The following is a 26,563-nucleotide window of genomic DNA, read 5'->3' on the forward strand; positions in this document are numbered from 1 at the left end:
TCCTTTTACTTTCCATTCCTTCGGAAGCCTGGCATATCTACTAGCATGATTCGTTGATCCTATTATTGTTTCCAACTTAGGATAAAATGTCCATACAGGGAATAAACCGATGTGTTGACACTTTTTTCCACTCCCACTGCTTTCACACACATGTCTGATGATGAAAGTTGCGAAACCGAAAGTTAACGGATCAATTGAAAACGGGAATATCACATCAGAGTTTACAATGAACAACCACAACATTCCTGCGTGTGTTTGGAAGGTGAGGGTGGAAGTGTTGAAGTGGTTTCTCGTGGCCACTGTTGCCTGCACCTGTGTGGGTGTGGTGTATATACAGTGGACACACATTTGGATACTTAGGGCTGAAATGTCTGAAATAACGCAGCGGTTCAGGCCTCTGGAAACAGCGGGGACAGAAGGTGGGATATGCTGCGATTGTGCCGTGTTCTACGGGGTAGGTGAGTGCTTTCATTCATGTGCTATTTTAACTGCCTCGTAACGTTGTTCATCTTTTACTTCACGAACTATGAATGCACTGTTTTGCACATGCATCCTCTTTATACCAAAGTAGGCTATTTTCTGAAGAAACTTGAGATTCGGTAATGTGGTAAATATAAAAGTAGGCTATTGTCATTGTTATAACATGGCATTTTAAAACACCTTAAAGTACCATCACCATGATATGAATATGGTAATCATTCTGCATTATACAAAAAATGTACTGTGGCAGATTATGTTAGTCATGGTATGAAATGGTAATAGGCTAGTAGCCTACTTTGATGTACTGTCCTGCTATTGTAGGCTATTTACATGGTACACTTTTAGGAATACCAAGCACGTGGTATATGGTAATCATGGAGTACCCTATGATATATCCTACATTAACAAACATTGGTTACACCAAAATCATGTTTCTGGAGTTTATTTGTGCAACTGATTTCACTTCTTCATCTCAAACTGTTTTACAAAGAACAGATCTGATGGTACCAAACACTCAGAATGGATCATGTTTACAATATCAGAAATTAGGACACCCTTCCAACAAATGTGAAATAAATGAATAAACTCATACCTGAACTCTCTCTCAAGCAAAAGCATTTTATTCAAAAGTTTCTTCTTGATATCCATCCTGCTAGTCATTCATCAAACACTGTTAATCCAAGTGAGTTTTGTGAGTTCTGCAACAACCCAGTAAAAGACTCTTCAAAAGTCTGGGCACAAACTTCTAACCATCAAACACAAATCATGACTTTCAGGTCAAGAAATAATGTTGATTACAAATAATAAAACCCAAGAAAACATATAATAATGTATGGTTGGTAGGATATCAGAACCATCAACTTTTAATGGGGAATTATGCAAATTTTTACTACAGGGTAAAAAAAAAAAGAGAGAGAGAGCCCCAAACAAGATTAAATACGGCTTCATAGCCAGGAAAAAAATGTTTGTTGATTATTGGCTGCCGAAAGTGTGAAACCAAATACAAATATAGACTATAAGGTCTATGCCAAGCAATTTAGCATATTATTGGGCCTGTGCTGTTCATGGTAATATGACCAAAGGTACCGTATGTGGACACCCCCTTCAAATGAGTCGGGCTATTCCAGTAATATCTGTGAGGACAATGACCAAGAATTGTGTGCTTTGTTGCAACAGTTTGGGAAGGATCCAATGGGGTTTTTCGCAGAACAATGTTTTCAAGTGAATTGCTGGCATTGTAGAACCCATTAATGACCGAGGTTGCCAACTCATGTCCAATGTAAAACCCTGGAGCAAAATCATTTGAGCTTTAGTATGTGATATCTAATTTCAAAAATATTTTGTTATAAGGTAAGCTGTTATCACAGATTCCCTGAGAGACGGAAACATGAAGACGGCCGAGACAAGAGAGAGGTGACAGAACAGAGGAAACAGAGAAAGAGACGACAAAGTGAGTTACTCCTGTCACTCTCGCTTTCTCTGTCTGTCTTATACAGACAAACACACATTTTTTCTCTTATTTCTTATGTGAATTGACCTTTCTTTTAGCAGAGCGGCACACGTTTGTCCATCTTGTTCCTGTGTCCTTGCAGTCATACAGTGAGTGTAACACCCACAGTGTCTGTTAAAGGGAATAGATCAACCACAATAAAACACACTCTGACCCAATCCAATCCTGTTTGACTTCCTTCCACTGAACTCAAAAGGAGATGTTTTGGAGAAACAGCTCTCAAATAAATCTCATGTGCTTCAGCAGATGCAAAAAATTCAATAATATCATAAATATTTTGATACATAATGTACATAATTTACTCACCCTCATGTCATTGCAAATCTGTATGACTTCTTTTTGATAGACAGACGACAGATAGATAGATAGATAGATAGATAGATAGATAGATAGATAGATAGATAGATAGATAGATAGATAGATAGACAGACAAATGGACAGACAGATAGATAGATAGATAGATAGATAGATAGATAGATAGATAGATAGATAGATAGATAGATAGATAGATAGATAGATAGATAGATAGATAGATAGATGGACAGACAGATGGATGAATAGATAGATAGATAGATAGATAGATAGATAGATAGATAGATAGATAGATAGATAGATAGATAGATAGATAGATAGATAGATAGATAGATAGATAGATAGATAGATAGATAGATAGATAGATAGATAGATAGATAGATAGACAAATAGACAGACAGATGGATAGACAGACAGAAAGATAGATAGATAGATAGATAGATAGATAGATAGATAGATAGATAGATAGATAGATAGATAGATAGATAGATAGATAGATAGATAGATAGATAGATATGTTGGAGATTGTTGTTTTTCTCTCATTTCTTCTCTGTTTTCTCAGATGATCATGACACCACTGTTCTGTCTTGGGCTCTAGGGCAGAGCCGAGGGGAGGGGCTTCAGGTGTCAGGTGACACAGTAACAGTGGAGGCCGAGGGTACATACTTCATTTACAGTCAGGTTGGTATTGTTTGGTACTGATACTACTGCATTATCAAAGTACATTATCAACTGTCAGTCGTTCAAGCACAATTGAAGAGCGCTCCCTTTATAATCACAAAACAGCTGTCACTCATTTTAGTTAATCACAATCTCACAATCCATGAAGCTGTCTACACCGCACAATAAATCATTTATTCACATCTCGTCTAGTTATAATGAGAGGATTCGCGAGCGTGCAGAACTCAGCAATGAACAAAAACTCTGGTGTTTTGACCTGTGAAATCAATGGCCAAAACACATAAAAAGTTTTATGTTTTTAGTGTTGTGTAAACAGCACCTCATTCATCGGCCATTGCGTTCAAGAAATCAACAGATATGTTTGTGATTTGCTACGTTGCCCAATGCTGCAACAACACGTAAATAGAAACCTTTGATGCTCTACAGGGCACAAACACAGATACGCACTGCATCGCTTGCCAAATCTGTTTCGCCAATAGGCTATTATTCCGAAGAAGACTGATCCTAGACCAGCAGTTCTGCGCAGCTTTTCCCTGTAAAAGCAATCAGCTTGCACCTGTAAATATTTTTATTTTAATTGTTGCTTTCGTGCTATTTTAGATAAATGTTTGTTTTAAGATATTTCATTTTTAGATAATAATAATTCATTACATTTATATATAGCGCTTTACATAGAAGGGGGAATCTCCTCAACCACCACCAATGTGCAGCATCCACCTGGATGATGCGACGGCAGCCATAGTGCGCCAGAACGTCCACCACACACCAGCTTACTGGTGGAGAGGAGACAGAGTGATGAAGCCAATTGGTATATATATATGGGGATGATTAGGAGGCCATGATGGGCAGAGGCCACTGGGCAGATTTGGCCAGGATGCCGGGGTTACACCTCTACTCTTTCCAAAGACATCCTGGGATTTTTTGTGACCACAGAGAGTCAGGGCCTCGGTTTAACGTCTCATCCGAAGGACGGTGCTCTTTGACAGTATAGTGTCCCCATTACTACACTGGGGCGTTAGGACCCACACAGACCACAGGGTGAGCGCCCCCTGCTGGCCTCACTAACACCTCTTCCAGCAGCAACCTGGTTTTCTCAGAAGGTCTCCCATCCAGGTACTGACCAGGCTCAGCCCTGCTTAGCTTCAGTGGGCAACCAGTCTTGGGCTACAGGGTGATATGGCTGCTGGCCTATTTTTATTTTCCAGGAGTCACGCAAATCATTTTATTTTCCCACAACCCCCGCACACGCGTTCGTTCACCCTCAAATATTGTCCCGCGCTGCATTCTGTCTTACTTAATACAATAAATGACTTTAAGCATTTAGGTTTATTCTTTTGCTTGCCACAGGTGCTGTATAAAGATACCACCTGGATGATGGGTCATGTGATCACGAAGAGGCTGAAAGGGGCGGAGACTAAGCTGATGAAGTGTTTAAAAAGCATGCCCAGTAACGTCAGCCAGCCACTCAACACTTGCTACACTGCTGGTGAGTTATCAGGACAACAAAGTTCAAAAGTGAATTAACTCTTGCATTATTTATGCATCAGATAGGAGCACTCAGGCTGTGTCCGAAATCGCCCCCTATACCCCTAAATAGAGCACTAGGGACAGCCATTTGTAGTGGTGTCCGAAACCATAGTGGACGTTATTGAGTGCACTCATTTAATCCCACAATGCACCGCAATAACGAGTCTACAACCGATGTACCGATACCCATAATGCACTGTCGAATTAATTCCTGCGTCTGACCAGAAGATGGCGCCGCTGCTGAATCATCCATTTTCCAAACCGCTGGTCCAATGTGGCTACCATTACTAGGCTACTTGTGCTGCCAGTTTGCTAAGTTTAAAATTATTATTAAACAGCAAGCACAAAAAAAGCGGCAGCCCTTCCGGTGTCACCGTTGTGCTCCGTTTAGTTTGTTTTCAATGGGCTATATGCACGCATAACTTCCGCGTCTGATGCAAGGATGCTCTTGCGTTTCCGGTTGGGGAGATTTAAAGCGGAGGAAAACCGAGGAAACCGGGATTATGGCAGAGTCTTCAAAATTTACTGTCCTCTCGTCTTTGAAACGAAAGTTTAATACGTTAAGATGTGATTTTATATATAGTTGTGTTTATTTAATATAATAAACAAAGAAGCATAAACAAAAATGAGGGGTGTCTGTTTTGTCTGTTTTTGTGACTAACGTTTCTTTAGTATAGCAATAGAGTATAAAAACCAATATAAATTCTCGGTATAGCATTGGACTCTACGATCGGCGGAAGTAATTCAGCATCCTTAGACCTTCACCAGAAATACCGCCGTGCATAGAGCCCATGGACCTGTCTACTTGTCGTCATGTCACGTGTCATTATCATTATTAGTTCATCCGTCTCACCTGTCACCTCGTTAGTCTTTTCAGCTGTCTCGTTTCCCTGATCTGTTTCCCCATGTATTAAAGTCCTGTGTTTTGCCTTGTTCATTGTTCGTGCGCGCGCGTGCGTGCGTGTGTGTGCGTGTGTGTGTGTGCGCGTGTGCGTGTGAGAGAGAGAGAGAGAGAGAGAGAGAGAGAGAGAGAGAGAGAGAGAGAGAGAGAGAGAGAGAGAGAGAGAGAGAGAGAGAGAGAGAGAGAGAGAGAGAGAGAGAGAGAGAGAGAGAGAGAGAGAGAGAGAGAGAGAGAGAGAGAGAGAGAGAGAGAGAGTGTGAGTGTGAGTGTGAGTGTGAGTGTGAGTGTGAGTGTGAGTGTGAGTGTGAGTGTGAGTGTGAGTGTGAGTGTGAGTGTGAGTGTGAGTGTGAGTGTGAGTGTGAGTGTGAGTGTGAGTGTGAGTGTGAGAGTGAGAGAGAGCCTTCAACCCGTTCTGTACATGTTTGTATGATATTCTTGTGAGTAGGCCTAAATGATATTGGAGCTTTTGCCTATTCGCTTTTCTTCTACCTACACCACACCGTGACATCCGGCGCACTCAGTGTCTGAATTCTCTCACTCGTTTTCATTCACTCCTTCAAGTGAACTAAATTAGCGGACTAATGTAGGGAATAATGAATGAGGGTTTAGGGGGGATTTGGAGCACAGGATCAGACTCTTTAAAGTTTGTACCTTTTTAAATGAAAAAATCACCATGTTTTTGTACTTTAAGTGCACATTAAGACAATTGTTTTTGATCATAATATATATGGAATAAAATCACTGTCAAAAATAATCGTACGTAATTCAAAACATCTGTGTGTAATTTTAATATACTCGTGCGTAATTTAAAACTATTGTATGTAATTCTGTTTTTTGTCAGAGTTGGATTCCAAAATCTACGGCCACGACAGTTTACAGATCGCGATTTTGAGAGTTTTTTAGAGTACAACTCTAAAATGTACGACTGTGACAGTTTACAGACACAGCACTTGTTTTCACAACAGCTCTGTTACACACACGACATGCGAATTACGACCACGAAGTGCGGCGTGCGAAACGACTGTCAAAAATACGTCATCAAGGTCACAGGCATTACTATCCGAGGGAAGATGAATCGATTCAACGAAGTGCGCATGCGCCCCGCCAACTTTTTAAATCACTGGCGCCGAGATGGCGGATCAACAGCCGAGCGCTCACTCCTCGTCTCAGGTAAATTAATTTTTTGTGTGTTTAAGGGTTAGTTATCACTAATAACAGAGAGGAGCAATATTACAGAGATATTATAGTAGGTAAGAAAGTACATGTAACGTTAGGTGCTTAAAGAAGACAGTTGTTTAGGAGGTAATCACTGCAGCCTGTAGCGCGATGAGATAGGGCTACATAAAAGAATGAGCAATTTTAAGTGTTGACTTCATAACAGCCGTGTTACTTACATGCACTGTAATACACAGGTTAATAATAATATAATGTAATATAAGTGTTCACTGTTTAAGTATTGAAGTCATATTTCATTGTTCACTAATAAAATATATAATTTTGTTTAAGTATAATATTAATGTCAGAGTAATTTGACTTACAGGGACCGCTGATGACGCAGCTACTAGAACGCCTCAGGTCACGAATAAGTGCAGTTTTAGATGGTCATCAGCTGGACTTGGACTATTTTCAGTATGTTGTCAATCAAGAAGTGTTTATTTTGTCATCAGCCTCCACTATCTTTGATGTGCCAAATGATATTTTGGAGACCCTCATGGGTTTACAACAAAAAATTCATGCAGCTCTTTCCCAAGAGGTGGCCCCAGTTCTTACAAGGGAATGTGGTGGTGGACGAGGTCGACCTAAGTTTATTGTTTCCGAGGAAATGCTGTCCCGTCTCATAGAGATGTCTTTACCAGTTTCTTGTATTGCGAACATTTTAGGAGTAAGCCAGTCAACAATCTTCCGCCGAATGCGTGACTTTGGTTTTTCTGTAAAAGCTACGTATAGCACCATATCTGACAATGAATTGGATGATGCCATTTTGGCTATCAAAAGAAGACTACCAAATGCTGGATATAGGATGATAAAAGGCTGCCTGCAAGCAGACGGACATAGAGTGCAATGGAACCGCATAAAAGAATCCATGCACAGAGTGGATGCCCCTGGGATATTGGAAAGGATGACACAGCTGGGGTGTATTGTCAGGAGGTCATATTTTGTTCAAAATCCACTGTCCTTAGTCCATATTGACACGAATCACAAGCTCATAAGGTATGGTCTCATATTTTACCTACGAAAGTGTAATGTTATGCAATATTACGTTTAACATGGTTTTACTTTGAAGGTACAACATCATCATATTTGGTGGGATAGATGGGTTCTCACGAAAGGTAAACACATTTATTTCCAACCCAGTGGAATCTATCTATCAATCAATAATATTACTTCTTCTCTATCTATAATCTGACTATCTATCTGTGTTTGAATGTATTGAATGATTTAATGTATTACATTTATTCTTTTTTGGTATAGATCATGTACCTGGAACCAGCAACAAACAACCGTTCAAGCACTGCCTTATCATTCTTTCTCCAGGCTGTGCAAAAACATGGCTGGCCTTCAAGGTAGGAGAAAATTGTTTTTCTGCTCCTCACTTCATTGCGTTTAGTTAAACCCTCATCCCTCCCTCAGGTCATTTTGACCCAAAACTGATTTTCCAAAAAATTATAAAAATCGTGTGTTGATCGTACCGGTCCAAGATTTCTTTACTTTTGTCATACTTGCACCAGAACACACACACACACACACGCACGCACACACGCACACACACACAAAAACTGAGTGGATTTGAGGAGTTTAAATGGGTGCAATAAAAAAAGTAACAAAAGGGTCCCTCGTGGGTCATTTTGACCCACATAGGAATGAATGGAATTTACGAGAAAACTGCATTTTTTTATTACTTTTTTGTTTTTTTGATATACAAAATCTGACGCAATAAAGATTTATACCCAAATGAAGGGCATACAGAATATCCCCAATGCAGAAAACACACACACACTCCAATAGAACATATTATGTTTCATGTTTCTTTTTTTGACTTAACAGTTACATTTGAGAGAATGAGTTTATATCATAGTTATATTTTTTTAAATATATTTATATTTATGAAATTGTATGAATGTACACATGTTTAGGTTTTAATTCAGCTAGATTTATTTACTTTTTACAAAATATGGATTTTTTTTAATTAAAAAAAAAACTTAAAAAAATATTCAGAATAAAAGGTAAATATAATAAAAATCACCCAAAAATAATAGAAAAACCTACATAAATATTTAGAAATAAATTATTAAAATGGAATCTTAAGATTTCTGGCCCTCGGGTCATTTTGACCCAGGAAGGACACTTCTGTTGTAGGTTTGGGAGAGACGGATGAGTAAACATGTTTATTTGTATTTTCTTAACATTATGGCAGTCAAGCAGATTTAACCTCTCCCTTCACCCCTCTATTTCAGGGTCCGGGCTGATGAAGGTGTGGAAAATGTGGCAATTGCAGAAACCATGTTTCGTGTGAAAGGGACTGGAAGAGGAAGCTTCATTTCTGGGAAAAGCGTACATAATCAGAGGTAATAAACAAGTTAGGATTAGGATGTCACACTATCGTGTAATTTACCATTTTTAATCGATACATTTTGTATTCTCTAGAATTGAACGCCTGTGGCGAGACGTCTGGGTCAGTGTAACACAGCTGTATTACGAAATACTTCACAGCCTTGAGGAAGATGGCTTGTTGGACTTGTCAGATTCCCTTCATGTGTTTTGTGCACACTATGTCTTCCTCCCACGTCTGAAGCGTAACCTCCACAGTTTTTCTGAAGGCTGGGACAATCATCCATTACGGTCTGAAAATGGGCTCACCCCAAACCAGATGTGGATAATGGGACACATGCACAACTCATCTGGAGACAATGAAGAGAGTTTTCAGGTTTGTTTTTTTAATTGATTTTCTATGCCTTCAAGTTATACTGTCAAATTAAAGTAATTTTTTTAAAATTTCATTTAAGAATTTGGAACTGTTTGGAACAGACTGGGAGACGTTTGATAGTGTGACAGAAGATAATGTTGGAGTTCATGTTCCAGAAATTGAGTGCCCACTCACTCCTGCTCTGATGGAAACAGTAAAATCCATCTTTAATCCTCTTGCAACATCTGACTGTTATGGCAGAGATATTTATACATCTTTGGTTCAATATTTTGAAAGTCTTTAAAATACACAAACAACTGTGTGAGACCATTGTAAACATTTTATTTAGCAAATTGTGTATATATTTTGACAACTGTAACAAAGCAGCACAATGAATGAATTATGAAAACTAATTTGTAAATTCAGAACAGTTAATGATTTTGAGTTGTTTCTTTAACATGAAAATTCTTTCAACAAATATTGTCAAAGGAACAGTTTTACTTATGCCAATAAACAGTGATTCAAAGAGAAGCTGAACGTTGCCGTTTCAACATGCTTTCCCCACCAAATACATTTAAACATTGTCAAATGACTCCCCATATTTCATAGCTATTTCCATTATGTTTTTAAATTCATTCAGTGTTTTCAGGTGAGCTGTAGGAAACGTAATTGTGCGAGTACATGCGCTTACAGTTGGAAAACACACAGTGTGTTTTGTGTCACAGTCGTGATTGAACTTCACAGTGATGTTGAACTCCTTCTGGTCACTGGGGAGAATAGGCTTGTGTCTCTGGCCTGTCATCCACTGCATAACTTTACCTGCAGTCATTTGTTCAGCTTCACCGTCTTAAAAACAGGGAGGGAGGGAGGCTTAAAGTTCTGTTCATCTTGTTTTTATTCCACTAAGTATGTTGTGCTATTATGATAATACATACCACGATCCTCAACTTCCTGTAGGAAATCCTGGAAAAAGTTCATTACATTTACTTCTTTGGTGTATTTCACAGAACCTTTATCACTAAAGACAGGGTGGCAATTCTCCAGAATGAAGCCTGCATCCACCTTAAATAAAAGAGATAGTGTTAGCATTTCTATATGCCTGTCACATTTAACATGTCCTCATTATGAAAACACCATAAGAACCACAATGGTTTACCCTGTCATCTTTTTCCCCTGGGACAAACAATGGTAGACACAAGTCTGGATGCATTTCCATGACTTTCTGGAGATCGTAGAGCTGCAGGCCTTTTCTCAGCTGATTAAGCATTGGAACAACTCTCATAGAGGAGTGTAAAACAATGGCTCTAGAGGCAATGTAATGGTTTCATCAAATGTTTAAAACACTAAACAATATATTTTTTTTAAATACAGTAACTCAATTTTGATGTACTATATGATAAATGTGATACTTTATTTACTATAATACATTTCATAAGATTACAAATGCAGGTAAAATTAAGCTTTTTGTACTCCGAGGAGAATAAAAAGTATAGTGCACCTGATTATGTTGCTTTTCATGTCGGCAGACAGTTTTCCAGTGTATCCACAGCTTAAAATCTCATCTGTAAGCTCACTCATGTCATCTGTTGAGTTAACCTAAATACAGAGAAATAGAATACAGTCTTATTGGCATCCCTTATTTACTTTTAAGAGTTGAACATTACTATATATAACTTACATTTCAGGTTACTATTTTACCTTCTCAATGAGCAGGGAGAATTCCAAATCTGTGACATCACTGGTAGTCACCTGTATACTGTCATAATCTCCAGAGCAAAGATATTGGAAACACCACTCGCGCAAAAAAACCGGCGGTGGTCCTCCTTGTGCTAGACTGACAGCCATAATTTCTCCTGCACTTCTAATACCATACCACAGTGGATAAAACAAAACCTTGAATCAACCAAAAAGGTTTATTGAAACATGTTGAAAAATGTTAACTGATCAAATCTTGCATACCTGAAGTAGTTATGATCCAAGCTGTTGAGACAATAGACTGGATTTTTCCCTTTTTTATCTACACCAGCGATAAAAAGTCTTGTTTCAATCTCTGCAATCATTTCTAGACAACAAATACAACCGGTTTAAAATCTGTTCTGACAAAATGTCTGCTTTAAAATATAAAACATACATTTTATAATAAACTAAATTAATTATACCTGTTAAGAACTCCTTGCTAAGAGCACCAGAGTCAACCCCAGCTTCGCCAAAAAAGGTAACCTTTAGTCTGCCTTTTGGTGACGATTTCTTTTGGCGCTGCCACTGCTGCATTCCTCGGTTGTAGATGTCATTCCGAGAAATGCAGATGGAAAAGGGGTTGGTTTGGTCAACTTTACTGCCAATCCAATTCAGAATCTCCCCAGAACTTTGTAATAGAAATAAACAGAAACGAAACATGAAATGTACCAGCAAAGCAAACCAAACACTTTAATATACCCTTTTTACCTTTGAAGTGTATTTATTGGGTCACTGAAGTTATCATCATATTCTGCAGTTCTGCACACAAACAAAAACAAAAATTAAATGCTTTAATATTTCAAATAGCTGGATAGGAAACATTTAAATGATTAATATTAGATGAGTGACACTAAACTATTTAGTAATTTACCGTAATCCACAGTTGGCTGCATGTATCTCTATAACATCACTGTCAAAGGTTTTCTTGCACAGTGGACACTCAGCAGTCTGATGTGACATTAAAATATTGAGTTAAATTACACACAAACAATTGTTTAGGAACCATGCATAAACTGAAAATTCATGTATTTTTTTGAACACATAAATAAATATCCTTTTCACCTTCTCTGTCTGGACTTCATTTATATTTGAAGCACAGCTTTCAATATCTGGTGATTTTTCCAATTCCTGAAAACGTAAAAATCACATAAAAATTGTGTTTTCAGAGCTTATGAAATATAAACAAAAGATCTTTTTTTTATTTTTTAAACACGCCTCTTTCCAAGTGTCAATAGAAGTTGAATTATCTTCTTGTGGGGAGTCTGGGGACTTCTCCATCGACTGGAAATAAAACAGAAACTCATCAACCTTGTTTTTAGAGCTCACTGATGACTAAAATAAACACCTTAGACTTACATCATCACTTGAGATACACAGGTCCACATGTTCCATCTTACAGTGTTGTATGTGTACTGGAAGGCACTGAAGGGGAACCATTTTGCTGCAGAGTGTACACTGGGCTTTGGGCATTTTTTCAAATTCCCTTGCATCGGGTGGTAATGGAGTTGTGTCAATTTGCTCTTGCAGAGGAACTACATACATTGTGCTCTTTCCATTGCTGCTCACGGTTTTTAATTGCTGTCCATTATACCCATCAGGGTCAGGAGGGATGACAGTCAATTTCCGTTGACCACCTCCACCTATGATTCAAAGTATTTAACAGAATATAGAAATAGACAATACACCAAAAATATTTAACAGATAAAATCCATCTGATATCTATAAACGCGTATGATTTCAATTCACAGACGTTTTAAGAGGTTAGAAAAAAAAAATCCAAAACGATCCTACATACCGGAGCACTTGTGCAGCAACCATCCTCCGCAGATTTTTGCCAGTTTTGGATATGCATTAACAAGCACCTCTGATAGCTTAATTATCAAAGGCAGAGTAAAACAGAGTAAGGAAATTCACCCAACACAAAAAAACAAGAAAAATTACATTATTGATCTTACCTCTGAATGAGTCATGTTTTCGGTTATAGTTAATGATCTTCTCCCAAGTCCTGCAAGTGTAAGTTGTAATTCTGTCTCTCCTTTGGGCGTTTTCTCATATTGTTGGTCAAGGAGAAAAACAACCATCAAAAAGCTTTTTTGTGGCCGTTTATATGGTCCAAAACGTTTTTTACCCCTTACTTCCTTTCTGAAGAATCCAGGAAATGACCTAAAAAGGACTTCATTTTTATTTTGAGCCAGTTGAGAACACTCACATGCACACTAATATATGTGATGTAATGTTAATGTGTGATGAAACTTATATACAGTATCTAATAAAAAATATTATACTGTACAAACTGTATATTCCACCAGTACAGACATACACACAGTTTATTAAAACAACAATTACATTGAATCTCACACCTAGCCATTTCCTGCTGAACTGACTGCACATTTGACTTGGACCTTCTTTCTTCTCCTGACTGTACACTGATATTGGACTGGTTCCCCACTTTCGATTGTCCAACACTTAAGGTGTTGGTCAACATCGACACCAGATTCTGGGCTGTATGCAAGATGTCACCTAATGGAACCTGATGAACAATGAAATATGACTTCAATACTTAAACAGTGAACACTTATATTACATTATATTATTATTAACCTGTGTATTACAGTGCATGTAAGTAACACGGCTGTTATGAAGTCAACACTTAAAATTGCTCATTCTTTTATGTAGCCCTATCTCATCGCGCTACAGGCTGCAGTGATTACCTCCTAAACAACTGTCTTCTTTAAGCACCTAACGTTACATGTACTTTCTTACCTACTATAATATCTCTGTAATATTGCTCCTCTCTGTTATTAGTGATAACTAACCCTTAAACACACAAAAAATTAATTTACCTGAGACGAGGAGTGAGCGCTCGGCTGTTGATCCGCCATCTCGGCGCCAGTGATTTAAAAAGTTGGCGGGGCGCATGCGCACTTCGTTGAATCGATTCATCTTCCCTCGGATAGTAATGCCTGTGACCTTGATGACGTATTTTTGACAGTCGTTTCGCACGCCGCACTTCGTGGTCGTAATTCGCATGTCGTGTGTGTAACAGAGCTGTTGTGAAAACAAGTGCTGTGTCTGTAAACTGTCACAGTCGTACATTTTAGAGTTGTACTCTAAAAAACTCTCAAAATCGCGATCTGTAAACTGTCGTGGCCGTAGATTTTGGAATCCAACTCTGACAAAAAACAGAATTACATACAATAGTTTTAAATTACGCACGAGTATATTAAAATTACACACAGATGTTTTGAATTACGTACGATTATTTTTGACAGTGATTTTATTCCATAAATATATAGCTGTGACTAATCAACTGTGGAAGTATGGTGATATCTTGAATTAAAGCATGTTCTGCAGTAATTAGCAACAGATGATGTTGTGTTGTGATGATTGGAGAAGTTAACTCTATTCTCAAATGCTTGAATGAGGTGAGATCTGAGATCTCTAACCATCTGTTATATAAGTTCATACAAAAACCTTTAAATATTTGCAAAATATTTACTCTGTTTCTGATTATGAAGTATCCCAGCTAACAAAATTATGTTCTAAGAACGTTGTGGGAACGTTGGTTTGAAATGTTCTAAAAACGTTGAAATGTCCAGTTTGCTTAACGTTGCTGGAACGGTATCTTAATGTTAGCAAAACGTTGCTGGAACGTTAGCATAATGTTGCTGGAACGTTATCTTAAGGTTAGCGTAACATTGCTGGAACAGTATCTTAATGTTAGCAAAACGTTGCTGGAACGTTAGCATGATGTTGCTGGAACGTTATCTTAAGGTTAACATAACGTTGCTGGAACGTTAGCATAACGTTGCTGGAACATTATTTTAAAGTTTGCATAACGTTGCTGGAACGTTAGCACAACATTGCTGAAACATTCTTAAGGTTAGCATAACGTTGCTGGAACAGTATCTTAATGTTAGCAAAACGTTGTTGGAACGTTATCTTAAGGTTAGCATAACGTTGCTGGAACATTATTTTAAAGTTTGCATAACGTTGCTGGAACGTTAGCAAGCACAACATTGCTGAAACATTCTTAAGGTTAGCATAACGTTCATGGAACAGTATCTTAATGTTAGCAAAACGTTGTTGGAACGTTATCTTAAGGTTAGCAAAACGTTCATGGAACAGTATCTTAAGGTTAGCAAAACGTTGTTGGAACGTTATCTTAAGGTTAGCATAACGTTCATGGAACAGTATCTTAAGGTTAGCAAAACGTTGTTGGAACGTTATCTTAAGGTTAGCAAAACGTTCATGGAACGTTATCTTAAGGTTAGCATAACGTTCATGGAACATTATCTTAACATTGCTGGAACATTGACATAGCGTTGCTGGAACATTATCTTAAGGTAAGCATAACGTTCCTGCAGCGTTCTTTCCCCAAAAATGTTATTAACAATACAACAATCAAAGAACATTAAAATGTCCACTTTCTTTCATGTTAAAATTACATTTTAAGGTTAGAAAAAAAATTCTGCACCATTCGTTCAACTTAATTTTTTTTATTAACACAACCATGTGAATTATAAGCACACACTTTTACAGCACATCAAAAAGTAGAACATTTCATGATTATCATACATTTTAAACGCTACATTATAGCTTAAAAAAACAACAACAAATATTTTCATATAAACATTTAAATGAAATGAAAACCGTTTTTAAGGGTTAGTTCACCTAAAAATTCTGTCAGTAATTACTCACCCTCATGTTATTCCAACCCCGTAAGACTTTCGTTCATCTTCAGAACACAAATTAAGATATTTTTGATGAAATCTGAAAGCTGGCTCACTCCTCCGTAGGCTTCTAGGCAATTTCATTCTGGCGAATTTATCAAGCGACGACAATCATTTTTGTGCACAAAAAAAATAAATAAAAAAATAACAACATTATTCAACTATTCCTTTTCTTCCGTATGGGCCTCTGAGTGACTTCACTAGTGCTGGGAGAAAAAAATAGATTCACCTAGGTATCACGTTTTTTTTTCTTCTTCTTTTTTCAATTTTAAAATTTATTTTTTGTATTATTATTAAAGAATCGATATTAATTCAAATTAAATTTATTTTTGTCCTTGCTTATAGACGAGGTTGACCAAAGTAAGTCACTTTCGTTCCAACAGAGAATGAAATGTGTCGTTATCTTTGAGTAACGTAATATCCCTTTCAAGTGGACGCGTGAAAGCGACGTGAGATTGAATGCATTGAAAAGCCCTTGCGCTACTCATATACAGAGAGATAATACAATAGAGCTGCACGATTCATCTTTAAAAAACTTGATCTCGATTCAATCACCCACGCGATTTGTTTCCATTTCGTCTGTCTATTAAACCTTTGACAAAATCATATCGCAACTTTTAAAGCTGTGCTGACCCAGAGACGTCATGAAACAGCTTCACAAACTGTCTTTTCAACCTAATAGTATCATTATTTCTGTAATACAATAGTTCAAATTATCATAGAAGTTATGGATATGGCCAAAAAAAAATTATCACAAACGATATTTTTTTTTATATCAGTCGATATCGATAATTATCACGATAAACGTCAAATCTTTATTTCTTTCAAGTTTAAAGGCAGATTTTTGCTCCTAAGTGAAAGTTGTATAAACCAGAGCGTTGTGGTTTTAAAAATCTGAGGTAGAACATTCAAACATTTGTCATTTTTCCTTAACAAAATAAATATCTGAAAAGAAAAATATTTCTTCAGCACAGTTTGCAGTGCAGGCTGCAATATTCAAATTACATGTTTTGTCTCGAAATGCATATTTGACAGTGAGTTGACAGTAAATCTACATCCTAACTCAAGCTAATACGACTATGTTAAATTTATGTTCATTAACAAAAACAGTAACATCTGTTTGTTTGTTTTTTATTTAAGGACCACATTTTTATTTGGTAAAATGTAATATTCTGACTGTTTGAGTTTTATTAAAATTAACCATTGGTCATCCAGTATCGTGCATTTAGATCATGATAACCACAGATAAAGCCAGGTACAGCCTATAGCACCTCACTATCATGGCAAAATGTAACTTTATGGTTTCTATGGTATTTGTATGAAAAACAGTAGCCTAACAGTTAAATACATTATTAAATACTGTAATTATATTCCATTAGTCATTTAATACATTGTCTACATTAATAATATTATACAATTCAATATGTATATCCCACATTTCATGGTGCAGTTAATATTACTAGGCTAACCTTACAGTAAATCCATGCTAGGCTAAATGGATTCAGTTTCAATTCAGATTCTGACTATATCGTTGCGCACAGTGTTTCTCCTGTTTGTCAGCGGTGTTTCATCTGCCTTTAAACTGATTTAAACTGGACATTTGTGTTCTTCGCTGAATTCAAGTGTTTCTCACTGGATCTCTTGAGCGAGACGATCGGAGTAAACACGTCTGCTCTAGTGAGCTTGCGCTGCCATTTGGACTTTGAGCCGAGCGGATAAACGGTCCGTGAGGCGCGCGCGGTTCAAATGAGTTTCGTTCCGCTTTTGGCGCATACACATTATCGAACATTTATCGACCTCTTGATATCGTTTTATCGAGAAAAATTATATCACGATAATTATTGTTATCGTTTTATCACCCAGCCCTAATAGAAGTACTAGGATAAAAGTTTAAATTTAAAAAAATATAAACACTGATGTCTATGATAGCGATCAAAATAGAGTAAAGCCCCAATCACACCTAATGTTTTTCCGGTCCGAAAACGCGAGGCGACAGCACTGACCCAATCAAACAGAACGAGCAGTGAACTGCATTTTTTGTTGGTAGGCAAACACAGAAACAGCTGTCCTGTCATTCAAGTAAACGTCAAATCAGCCTTTTATTAACTTTGTTTACTTTCTGTTAACATTGTGGTAGTTATGATTTGTGAAGTCGTTAAGCTCCTGATAACCCCCGAGAGCACCACAAGTTTATCCTCCATCATCGCACTCTCCGGCGTTCAAAGCAACAGTAGCTTTCAAAACTACAACGGAAGACCCGCCTCTCCATTCATTCGATTGGACAGTGGAAAAAAAACAGAGGACAGCGCATTTACTGCTCTAAGTTGATTTTTTTTTAACTCCAAAAACGTGAGGCGCAACCGGCGGTTAAACGCGAGGCGCCTGGGGTGTATAAACAGCGTACAGAACGCGCACTGCCATAGGGAATCAATTGAAAAAAGGCGCCTCTCACTGCCAAAAACGCATTTAGGTGTGATCGGCCCCTAAACCAGCTTAAAATAACGCATAAAATAATTATCGATTACATTGTTTAACAAGTGACTTACAAAATGTATTTATTTAATCATTTATTTAAGAGAATGTAGTACTATCGTATGATGCTTCTGAAATAAGTCAGAGAGATGTGATGAATTGTTTTTGTAAATATGACTCATCTTATACATCATGTAGCCTGTACAGTCTGTATAAGTGTATGATTTAACTTTTTCTGATGGTCTAGTGTTAAAAATAAAATAAAAATCGCAATATCGAATCGCAATCCTAAAAAAAATCCTAATATCAGCAGTATCAGCACCCAAGTATCGTGATAGTATTGAATCGGGAGATAGGTGTATCGTCCCAGCCCTAGAGTTCACGAGACAGCGAGAACTGAGAAGATGACGTAGATGGGTCTCGATGTAGTGCGGCAATTTTGTGAACTCACTCAGAGGCCCACACATAAGAAAATTAATAGTTGAATAAAGTTGTTATTTTTGCATACAAAAATTATTGTCGTCGCTTGATAAACTTAAGATTGAGCCACTGTAGTCACTTGTGGCGCTTTTCCACTGCATGGTACGGCACGGCACGCTTTGGCGCTTTTCCACTGCATGGTACGGCTCGCTTTAAATGGTACCACCTCTGTTGAGGTTCCAAGCATACTGTACCGATACTAAAATGTGACGTGAAAACACTGCAGATCACTGATTGGTCAGACAGAATCGTCACTACCAGCGTCATTGTATTTGCGAGACATCAAACCCGCTAGATTTAAATAGCCAGTAAGGGCCGTTTCACACCGCAAGCGTGAGCAGCGCGTATTTTTTTCGGCGTGCATGTTAATCAATGAGTCAAGCAGGAGCGGCGCGTGAGCAGCAGTGAAGCGGGGGTTTCGGCGCCAAGTCTATTTTTGCTGCGCTGCTGACGCTCAATTAAAGTGAAAGCTCACTTTTGATGGACAAAATAAATATGACTTCACACAAAAAGTGCCCAAAATGCACATAATAATTTTTAGTGAGTTTAAACAAGAACTGGAGTAGGCAAAAAAAGAAAATGAAGACTCAAAAATATTTATAGAAGATTAGGCTACCCATTTAAATTTGTTTTGCATTATTCAGTTTGTATGAAAGCATGGTGTATTATAAAAAACTAAACTAAAGTAAACTAGCCAGAAAATATTATATATAAACTTTCTTTTAGTTTATGTAATACACAGACAGCTACATAGGCTGGCACAATAACCCAAATCAAACAAGAGTGTGCGTTTTATTTGCTTGTTTTTATCCGTGGAGTTTGCAGTCTTTGTAAACATATCGAAAGTATGACTGAAACGACAAGATTGGGGCACAAGATTATGTGTTGTTTTGTTGTTTACCATTTAAATATGCGAATGTTGTACACCTCCCCATAACAAACTTTCAAGACTATCAATTTTATAAATGACCAACTTCTAAAAACAAATTTATAGTTCTTTGTAAAGAATTGCTCGCTTATATATGTAGCTTTGGAGCCGCTGCAGTGACACTGTACAGACGCGTCCAGTGTGAATACTCTCGCGCGTCTGCAGCTGCAGTGACGATGTAGTTACGCTGACGCGCTGCTCAAGCGCCGCTCACGCTTGCGGTGTGAAACGGCCGTAACAGTCACCGCTGTAGCACCTGTTTTAAAACTACTTGCTTGAAGAAAAAAGAAAGAAAAAAAACTTCCAAAAAATAAATAGCTGAATAGTGTTCAGTGGACGAAGTGCAGATGTTCATCTCGTTGGTTGCCGAGGAGCGGATAAACTATAAACGATCAGTCTTTATAATCCCACCCACTTTGAAGTGGTACTAACTGCAGTGGAAAAGCAAACCGAGCTAAAGCGAGCCATGCCGAGCCGAACCGTATCATGCAGTGGAAAAGCGCCATTGGACTATTTTAACAATGTCTTTACTAACTTCCTGGGCTGGCAGAATGAAATTGCCTAGAAAAATATCTTACCGTAATTTGTGTTCTGAAAATGAATGGAAGTCTTTGGAACAACATGAGGGTGTATACTTACTGACAAAATATTCATTTTTGGGTGAACTAACCCTTAAATATAAGTAGTGTGGGGGTGCCAAACTAGCACTGTGGTCCAGTCTGTGGTCCAGTCTCTTCATGCCCCGTCTGTAAAGTGAACAGATTGACTGATGTTACGGTGATTTATTATTTCATAAACATTTAATAATAACAGTGTGGCTACTCCATAAATGTTAACCCTTAAGTTATTTAGGCTGTGCTTTGAGTACTATAAATACTAAACCACACAATATTAAAATGTAGCTTACAAAGGTCAAGTCAAGTCAAGTCATCTTCATTTATATAGCGCTTTTAACAATGGAGATTGTTTCAATGGAGAAAGGTTATACAATGGAAAGGTTCAATAACACATTGTAAAGGATTAGCTAACGTTACACCTGAAAATTAAAACTTCCATCAAAAAAAAAAAAAGTAGCTTGACAAGGAATATACATTTTTTGTAGTAAGGTTATTCAACTGTGTGTAACGTATGTGTGTGCGGCTGTATGCTTAACGTCAAATTAAAAGAGCATATTCATATAAAACGTTGATTCAACTGACTTGAAACTAACGTTAACTTAACGTTACCTGTGAATTAAGCGGTTGCGTGACATTCATGTTAATACTAGGCATAAATGGCATTTAAAACCTTTACAAAACCTCGAATCAAGATTAAAAGCCTAAAGCCTAAACTTACAGCTAAAGTCTAGTCAACCTAACGTCACCTCTAAGTTAGTTAACTTACCGTTAGCCTAACAGTTGAGATGCTAACGGACGTTTCCCGAAGACACTAAACCATTTCTATAAAGTAAATATTCAACGGAAGCGTGTTATTTCCATGAAAGAATGTGTCTGAAACATTTTTATGTACTATTTGTGTAATTTTGGGGACTAAACTTACCTGAAATTAGCGAAACCAACAGTGAGAGACGGAGTTGCTGCTTGTCGTCAGTTGAGCCAAAGATGAGCTCCCGCCCGTTTCCATGGTAACTCCAGTTCAAATGTTCAAATGCAACTCGAATGTTCAGTGCGCGCGCATATTAAAAAATGTAGAAGTCACGCTGCATTTAAAGAAGATTTGATCGAGGGAATTATTTGATAATCAGATAAAATATCCTGAAATGTGAGGTTAACATTATTAAGTGTATAGGCTCATGGCCATCACCAAACTGTAAACGGAATGAGAATATGAAGCATTGAGTGTAAAACAATGTTTACCACAAAGTCATTTATATAATAGGTTATAATAGGCTATAATATTATATAGCTTTATATAAATGGTTAACGTGGTGTAGAAATAAAATTGCAAAAAACATTTATTAAAAACTAAACATGATTTAAGGCATGGATATATTTTAAGAAAATACACAATATGTACACACATTTACAGATGTAACATGAGGAACAATTTAAAAGATTTATGTTCAATGTATTTTTGAAATAATATATTTTCAAAATGTATTTCAATATATTTAACAGTGCTTCACATAATGTGAATAGCATATCTATAAATTACAGAAAGGTCTGTCTGTCTGTCTGTCTGTCTGTTAACCACACATCTCTCGAACTGTTTGTCCAATGGATTTCAAACTTGACAGGTTTCTTGCTACGGGCATGAGTAAGTGCAGTGTCAAGTTTGACATTGTTTGGATTAGAAATGCAAAAGATATCGTTAAAAATAAACATTCTGACAAAAACTATGTGTATGTCATTATGTCAGTATCTGTATTTGCTTATACCATGCACAAATAAAAATGTCACTGAACTTTTACTGTGTAATTGTAACAATGAGCACTCAAACACACCAAACCAACAATTACTAAAAACACAATCAACAACTGATTTTGCACGGGCACTTTGCCATCATTTGTAGTAACCAATTCACACACTGTTTGCTCAAGCGTTTTCTCAGAGTTCACTGTATAGCTGCTCCCTGAATCGTCGCGCTTATTCATTTGTGGATGTTAACTGAATCTGTAAGTCAGCTATGCTGTTTACTTCATCAAGTGTACTTAACATTATGAGAATGTTCAGCAAATAACATGTTCCCAGAACGTTTTATGATAGCCTAAATATAACATTCAGAAAATACTAATAACATTAGTATGTTCTGAGAATGTTGTTCTAATAACGTTTTCTATCAACGTTATGAAAATGTTCATCAATCATAAATAACGTAATAAAGACGTTCCAAGAACCTTGTTCTAAGAACGTTTTCTATCAACATTATGAGAACTTTCATCAACCACAAATAACGTCATAGAGACGTTCCAAGAACATTGTTCTAAGAACGTTTTCTATCAACGTTATGAGAACTTTCATCAATCACAAATAACGTCATAGAGACGTTCCAAGAACATTGTTCTAAGAACGTTTTCTATCAACGTTATGAGAACTTTCATCAATCACAAATAACGTCATAGAGACGTTCCAAGAACATTGTTCTAAGAACGTTTTCGATCAACGTTATGAGAACTTTCATCAATCACAAATAACGTCATAAAGACGTTCCAAGAACATTGTTCTAAGAACGTTTTCTATCAACGTTATGAGAACTTTCATCAATCACAAATAACGTCATAGAGACGTTCCAAGAACATTGTTCTAAGAACGTTTTCTATCAACGTAATGAGAACTTTCATCAACCACAAATAACGTCATAGAGACGTTCCAAGAACATTGTTCTAAGAACGTTTTCTATCAACGTTATGAGAACTTTCATCAACCACAAATAACGTTATAAAGACGTTCCAAGAACATTGTTCTAAGAACGTTTTCTATCAACGTTATGAGAACTTTCATCAATCACAAATAACGTCATAAAGACGTTCCAAGAACATTGTTCTAAGAATGTTTTCTATCAACGTTATGAGAACGTTCATCAATCACAAATAACGTCATAAAGAAGTTCCAAGAACATTGTTCTAAGAATGTTTTCTATCAACGTTATGAGAACTTTCATCAACCACAAATAACGTCATAGAGACGTTCCAAGAACATTGTTCTAAGAACGTTTTCTATCAACGTTATGAGAACTTTCATCAACCACAAATAACGTTATAAAGACGTTCCAAGAACATTGTTCTAAGAACGTTTTCTATCAACGTTATGAGAACTTTCATCAATCACAAATAACGTTATAAAGACGTTCCAAGAACATTGTTCTAAGAACGTTTTCTATCAACGTAATTAGAACGTTCATCAATCACAAATAACGTCATAAAGACGTTCCAAGAACATTGTTCTAAAAACGTTTTCTATCAACGTAATGAGAACTTTCATCAATCATAAATAACATTATAAAGACGTTCCAAGAACATTGTTCTAAGAACGTTTTCTATCAACGTAATGAGAACGTTCATCAATCACAAAAAACGTCATAAAGACGTTCCAAGAACATTGTTCTAAGAACGTTTTCTATCAACGTAATGAGAACGTTCATCAATCACAAAAAACGTCATAAAGACGTTCCAAGAACATTGTTCTAAGAACGTTTTCTATCAACGATATGAGAACTTTCATCAATCACAAATAACGTCATAAAGAGGTTCCAAGAACATTGTTCTAAGAACGTTTTCTATCAACGTAATGAGAACGTTCATCAATCACAAATAACGTTATAAAGACGTTCCAAGAACATTGTTCTAAGAACGTTTTCTATCAACGTAATGAGAACTTTCATCAATCACAAATAACGTCATAAAGACGTTCCAAGAACATTGTTCTAAGAACGTTTTCTCTCAACGTTACAAGAACGTTAATAACGTTATATGAACGTTCCGAAAACATTATTTTAATAACGTTTTGTACTAACATTTACACAACTTTTAAAGAACGTTAGTGAATGTTCTGGGAACGTTCCCTGTTAGCTGGGATGTGTTTCTGTCATAGGAATTTACTTCCTGGAGTCTGGATCCACCCTTCAGCTCTCTGTTCCCCGTAAATCAGCAGAGCTCATCCTCACAGCTCACGCTACCTTCATGGGTCTCTTCAGCATATGACCTGTAACTCACGTTTAACTGACAGAAACCTTTTTTATCCTCTGCCTGCTAGTTTTAGTTCCATATGCGAGAATTTTATAGTTTCATTCTCAACCAACAGTGAACGTCCTGCCACTGCTTTTTAATGTGGTGAATGGGTGACACCTAGTGGACAGTTGATACACTGGCAAGTTTGAAATGGTACTGGGCCTGCTATGGTTTGAATGTGGTATCGTGGTAATTCCATGTATTATTAGAACCAACTGTAATATTTGTAAATATCATGTTGAATATGGTGCCATAAGAATATGGTAATAATTCAGTACCACAGTATGTATCACAACGCCAAGGTATTATTTGTTACTATCTGATCTTATCCAGGTGAAACTCAAAAAATTTGAATATTGTGCAAAAGTTATAATTTTGATAATAATGGCTTATATCTTATGAAAACCCCACATTCAAAATCTCAGAAAATTAGAATATTACATGAAATCAATTTAAAAAAAAAAAGGATTTTAAATACAGAAATGGTGGCCCTCTGAAAAGTATGATCATGCATATGTAAATAGTTATATATACTAAATATATTAGTTTCACTTTTTAATTTGAATTACTAAAATACATGAACTGTTGCACAATATTTAAATTTTCCGAGTTTCACCTGTACTGTATAGGCTATTGTACGGTACTATGGCACTTCCCCTTCATTTTGATTTCAAAAATAAATTATGTCTTGGTGACATAGGCACAACATACAACTTTCAATGAACATGCAATAATAATAACGCAACTATAATAACAAGTTTAGTTTGTTTACAAGTTTAACATAAAATAAATAAATAAACATAAAGCATAAAAATAAGTTAATACATAGAGGAGTGTTTTCTGTACACACATGCAAACGCGTTTATTCAATCGGAATAAATCAGACTTGATAATATTCCCATCTTCTGTTTCTAATGTCTTCTAATAATAGTTATTATTACTATTAATTGCAACTTTATTTGGAAAAATGACCAATAATAGAAATAATTATTAGCATTTAAGAAGTGGTTTGTAAGGGCAGCAATATTTTCTCATACTTAACTATTTCTTACACGGCAAATAAACATGTAAAATCTGTTTAATATTGTACATTTTTTTTTTTTTTATTATTATTTCTGATTTTAAATTGTTTCTACACCTTTTTTTGTCAGTGTATGTAATGCAGTGTTCACTGCTCTACATATTGAGTAAGAAATATCTGTAGAAGTTAACTTCTCATAGCAAAAATGTGTTCATTTGAAATGACCTGCAATTTCATAAATACTTGAGTCATTCAGATTCAGGGTCTCGAGTATGTTATTATTTACTCTTGCTAATGAATATAAATCTCATACAAATTACCCTTCTTTCATAGACAGACAGACATAGCGATAGATGGATAGATGGATGGATGGATGGATGGATGGATGGATGGATGGATGGATGGATGGATGGATAGCTAGATAGACAAATAGACAGACAGATGGATAGACAGACAGACAGATAGATAGATAGATAGATAGATAGATAGATAGATAGATAGATAGATAGATAGATGGATGGATGGATAGATAGCTAGATAGACAAATGGATAGATAGACAGATAGATAGATAGATAGATAGATGGATGGATGGATAGATGGATAGATGGATAGATGGATGGATGGATGGATGGATGGATGGATGGATGGATGGATAGCTAGATAGACAGATGGATAGATAGATAGATAGATAGATAGATAGATAGATAGATAGATAGATAGATAGATAGATAGATAGATAGATAGATAGATAGATAGATAGATAGACAGACAGATAGATAGATAGATAGATAGATAGATAGATAGATAGATAGATAGATAGATAGATAGATAGATAGATAGATACACTGTGTACTTTCACAAAAATACAGCAAGAAAATGAAGAACCAAGACATTAGGTGTTACGTCACACGGAGGCTCACTATTGGCCGACGCTGGTCATGTGCGTGATGCGTATGACGTACAACAACAGAAGCTTACGCTATTACACTAGTGAACTGACTCGAGGCCCAAGGAGATGGACATGAATAGTTGAAATAAAGTCGTTATTTATGTTTGTTTTTGCGCACAAAAAGTATTCTCGTCGCTTGATAAACTTAAGATTGAGCCACTGTAGTAACTTGGACTATTTTAACAATGTCTTTAATAACTTTTCGAGGCCGGCAAGTTCAATTCCCGAAGAAGCCTATGGAGGAGTGATCCAGCTCTCAGA

The 26,563-nt window shown here is 36.7% G+C and overlaps 1 protein-coding gene across 4 annotated transcripts; it reads left to right on the plus strand.

Moving 5' to 3' along the window:
* The first annotated feature begins 192 nt into the window (after nucleotides 1–192).
* On the plus strand, nucleotides 193–24,519 carry tnfsf13 (TNF superfamily member 13). 4 transcript variants are annotated; one of them, XM_056247417.1, is made up of 6 exons: nucleotides 193–454; nucleotides 1,831–1,930; nucleotides 2,029–2,079; nucleotides 2,865–2,983; nucleotides 4,331–4,469; nucleotides 24,195–24,519. In XM_056247417.1, the coding sequence occupies exons 1-6, from the start codon at nucleotides 227–229 to the stop codon at nucleotides 24,302–24,304; spliced, it is 747 nt and encodes a 248-aa protein (XP_056103392.1). In that variant the 5' UTR covers nucleotides 193–226; the 3' UTR covers nucleotides 24,305–24,519. The 4 variants fall into 4 exon arrangements, with proteins under 4 accessions (XP_056103392.1, XP_056103394.1, XP_056103393.1 ...); XM_056247419.1 differs by having other exon boundaries at nucleotides 2,901–2,983; nucleotides 24,195–24,518; XM_056247418.1 differs by having other exon boundaries at nucleotides 2,032–2,079; nucleotides 24,195–24,518.
* Nucleotides 24,520–26,563: the final 2,044 nt, after the last annotated feature.

The sequence above is a fragment of the Rhinichthys klamathensis genome, unplaced genomic scaffold (genome assembly GCF_029890125.1).
Source record: "Rhinichthys klamathensis goyatoka isolate OS25496 unplaced genomic scaffold, OSU_Roscu_1.1 h1tg000046l_1, whole genome shotgun sequence".
NCBI lineage: Eukaryota > Metazoa > Chordata > Actinopteri > Cypriniformes > Leuciscidae > Rhinichthys > Rhinichthys klamathensis.

What these genes read in the sequence shown, in the direction of transcription:
- tnfsf13 (XM_056247417.1), top strand. Translation starts at nt 227, where the DNA reads ATGAACAACCACAACATTCCTGCGTGTGTTTGGAAGGTGAGGGTGGAA. An exon ending in ATTGTGCCGTGTTCTACGGG is followed by an intron (nt 455 to 1,830) that starts GTAGGTGAGTGC and finishes TTTTGTTATAAG; the next exon opens with GTAAGCTGTTATCACAGATT. An exon ending in ACAGAGAAAGAGACGACAAA is followed by an intron (nt 1,931 to 2,028) that starts GTGAGTTACTCC and finishes CCTTTCTTTTAG; the next exon opens with CAGAGCGGCACACGTTTGTC.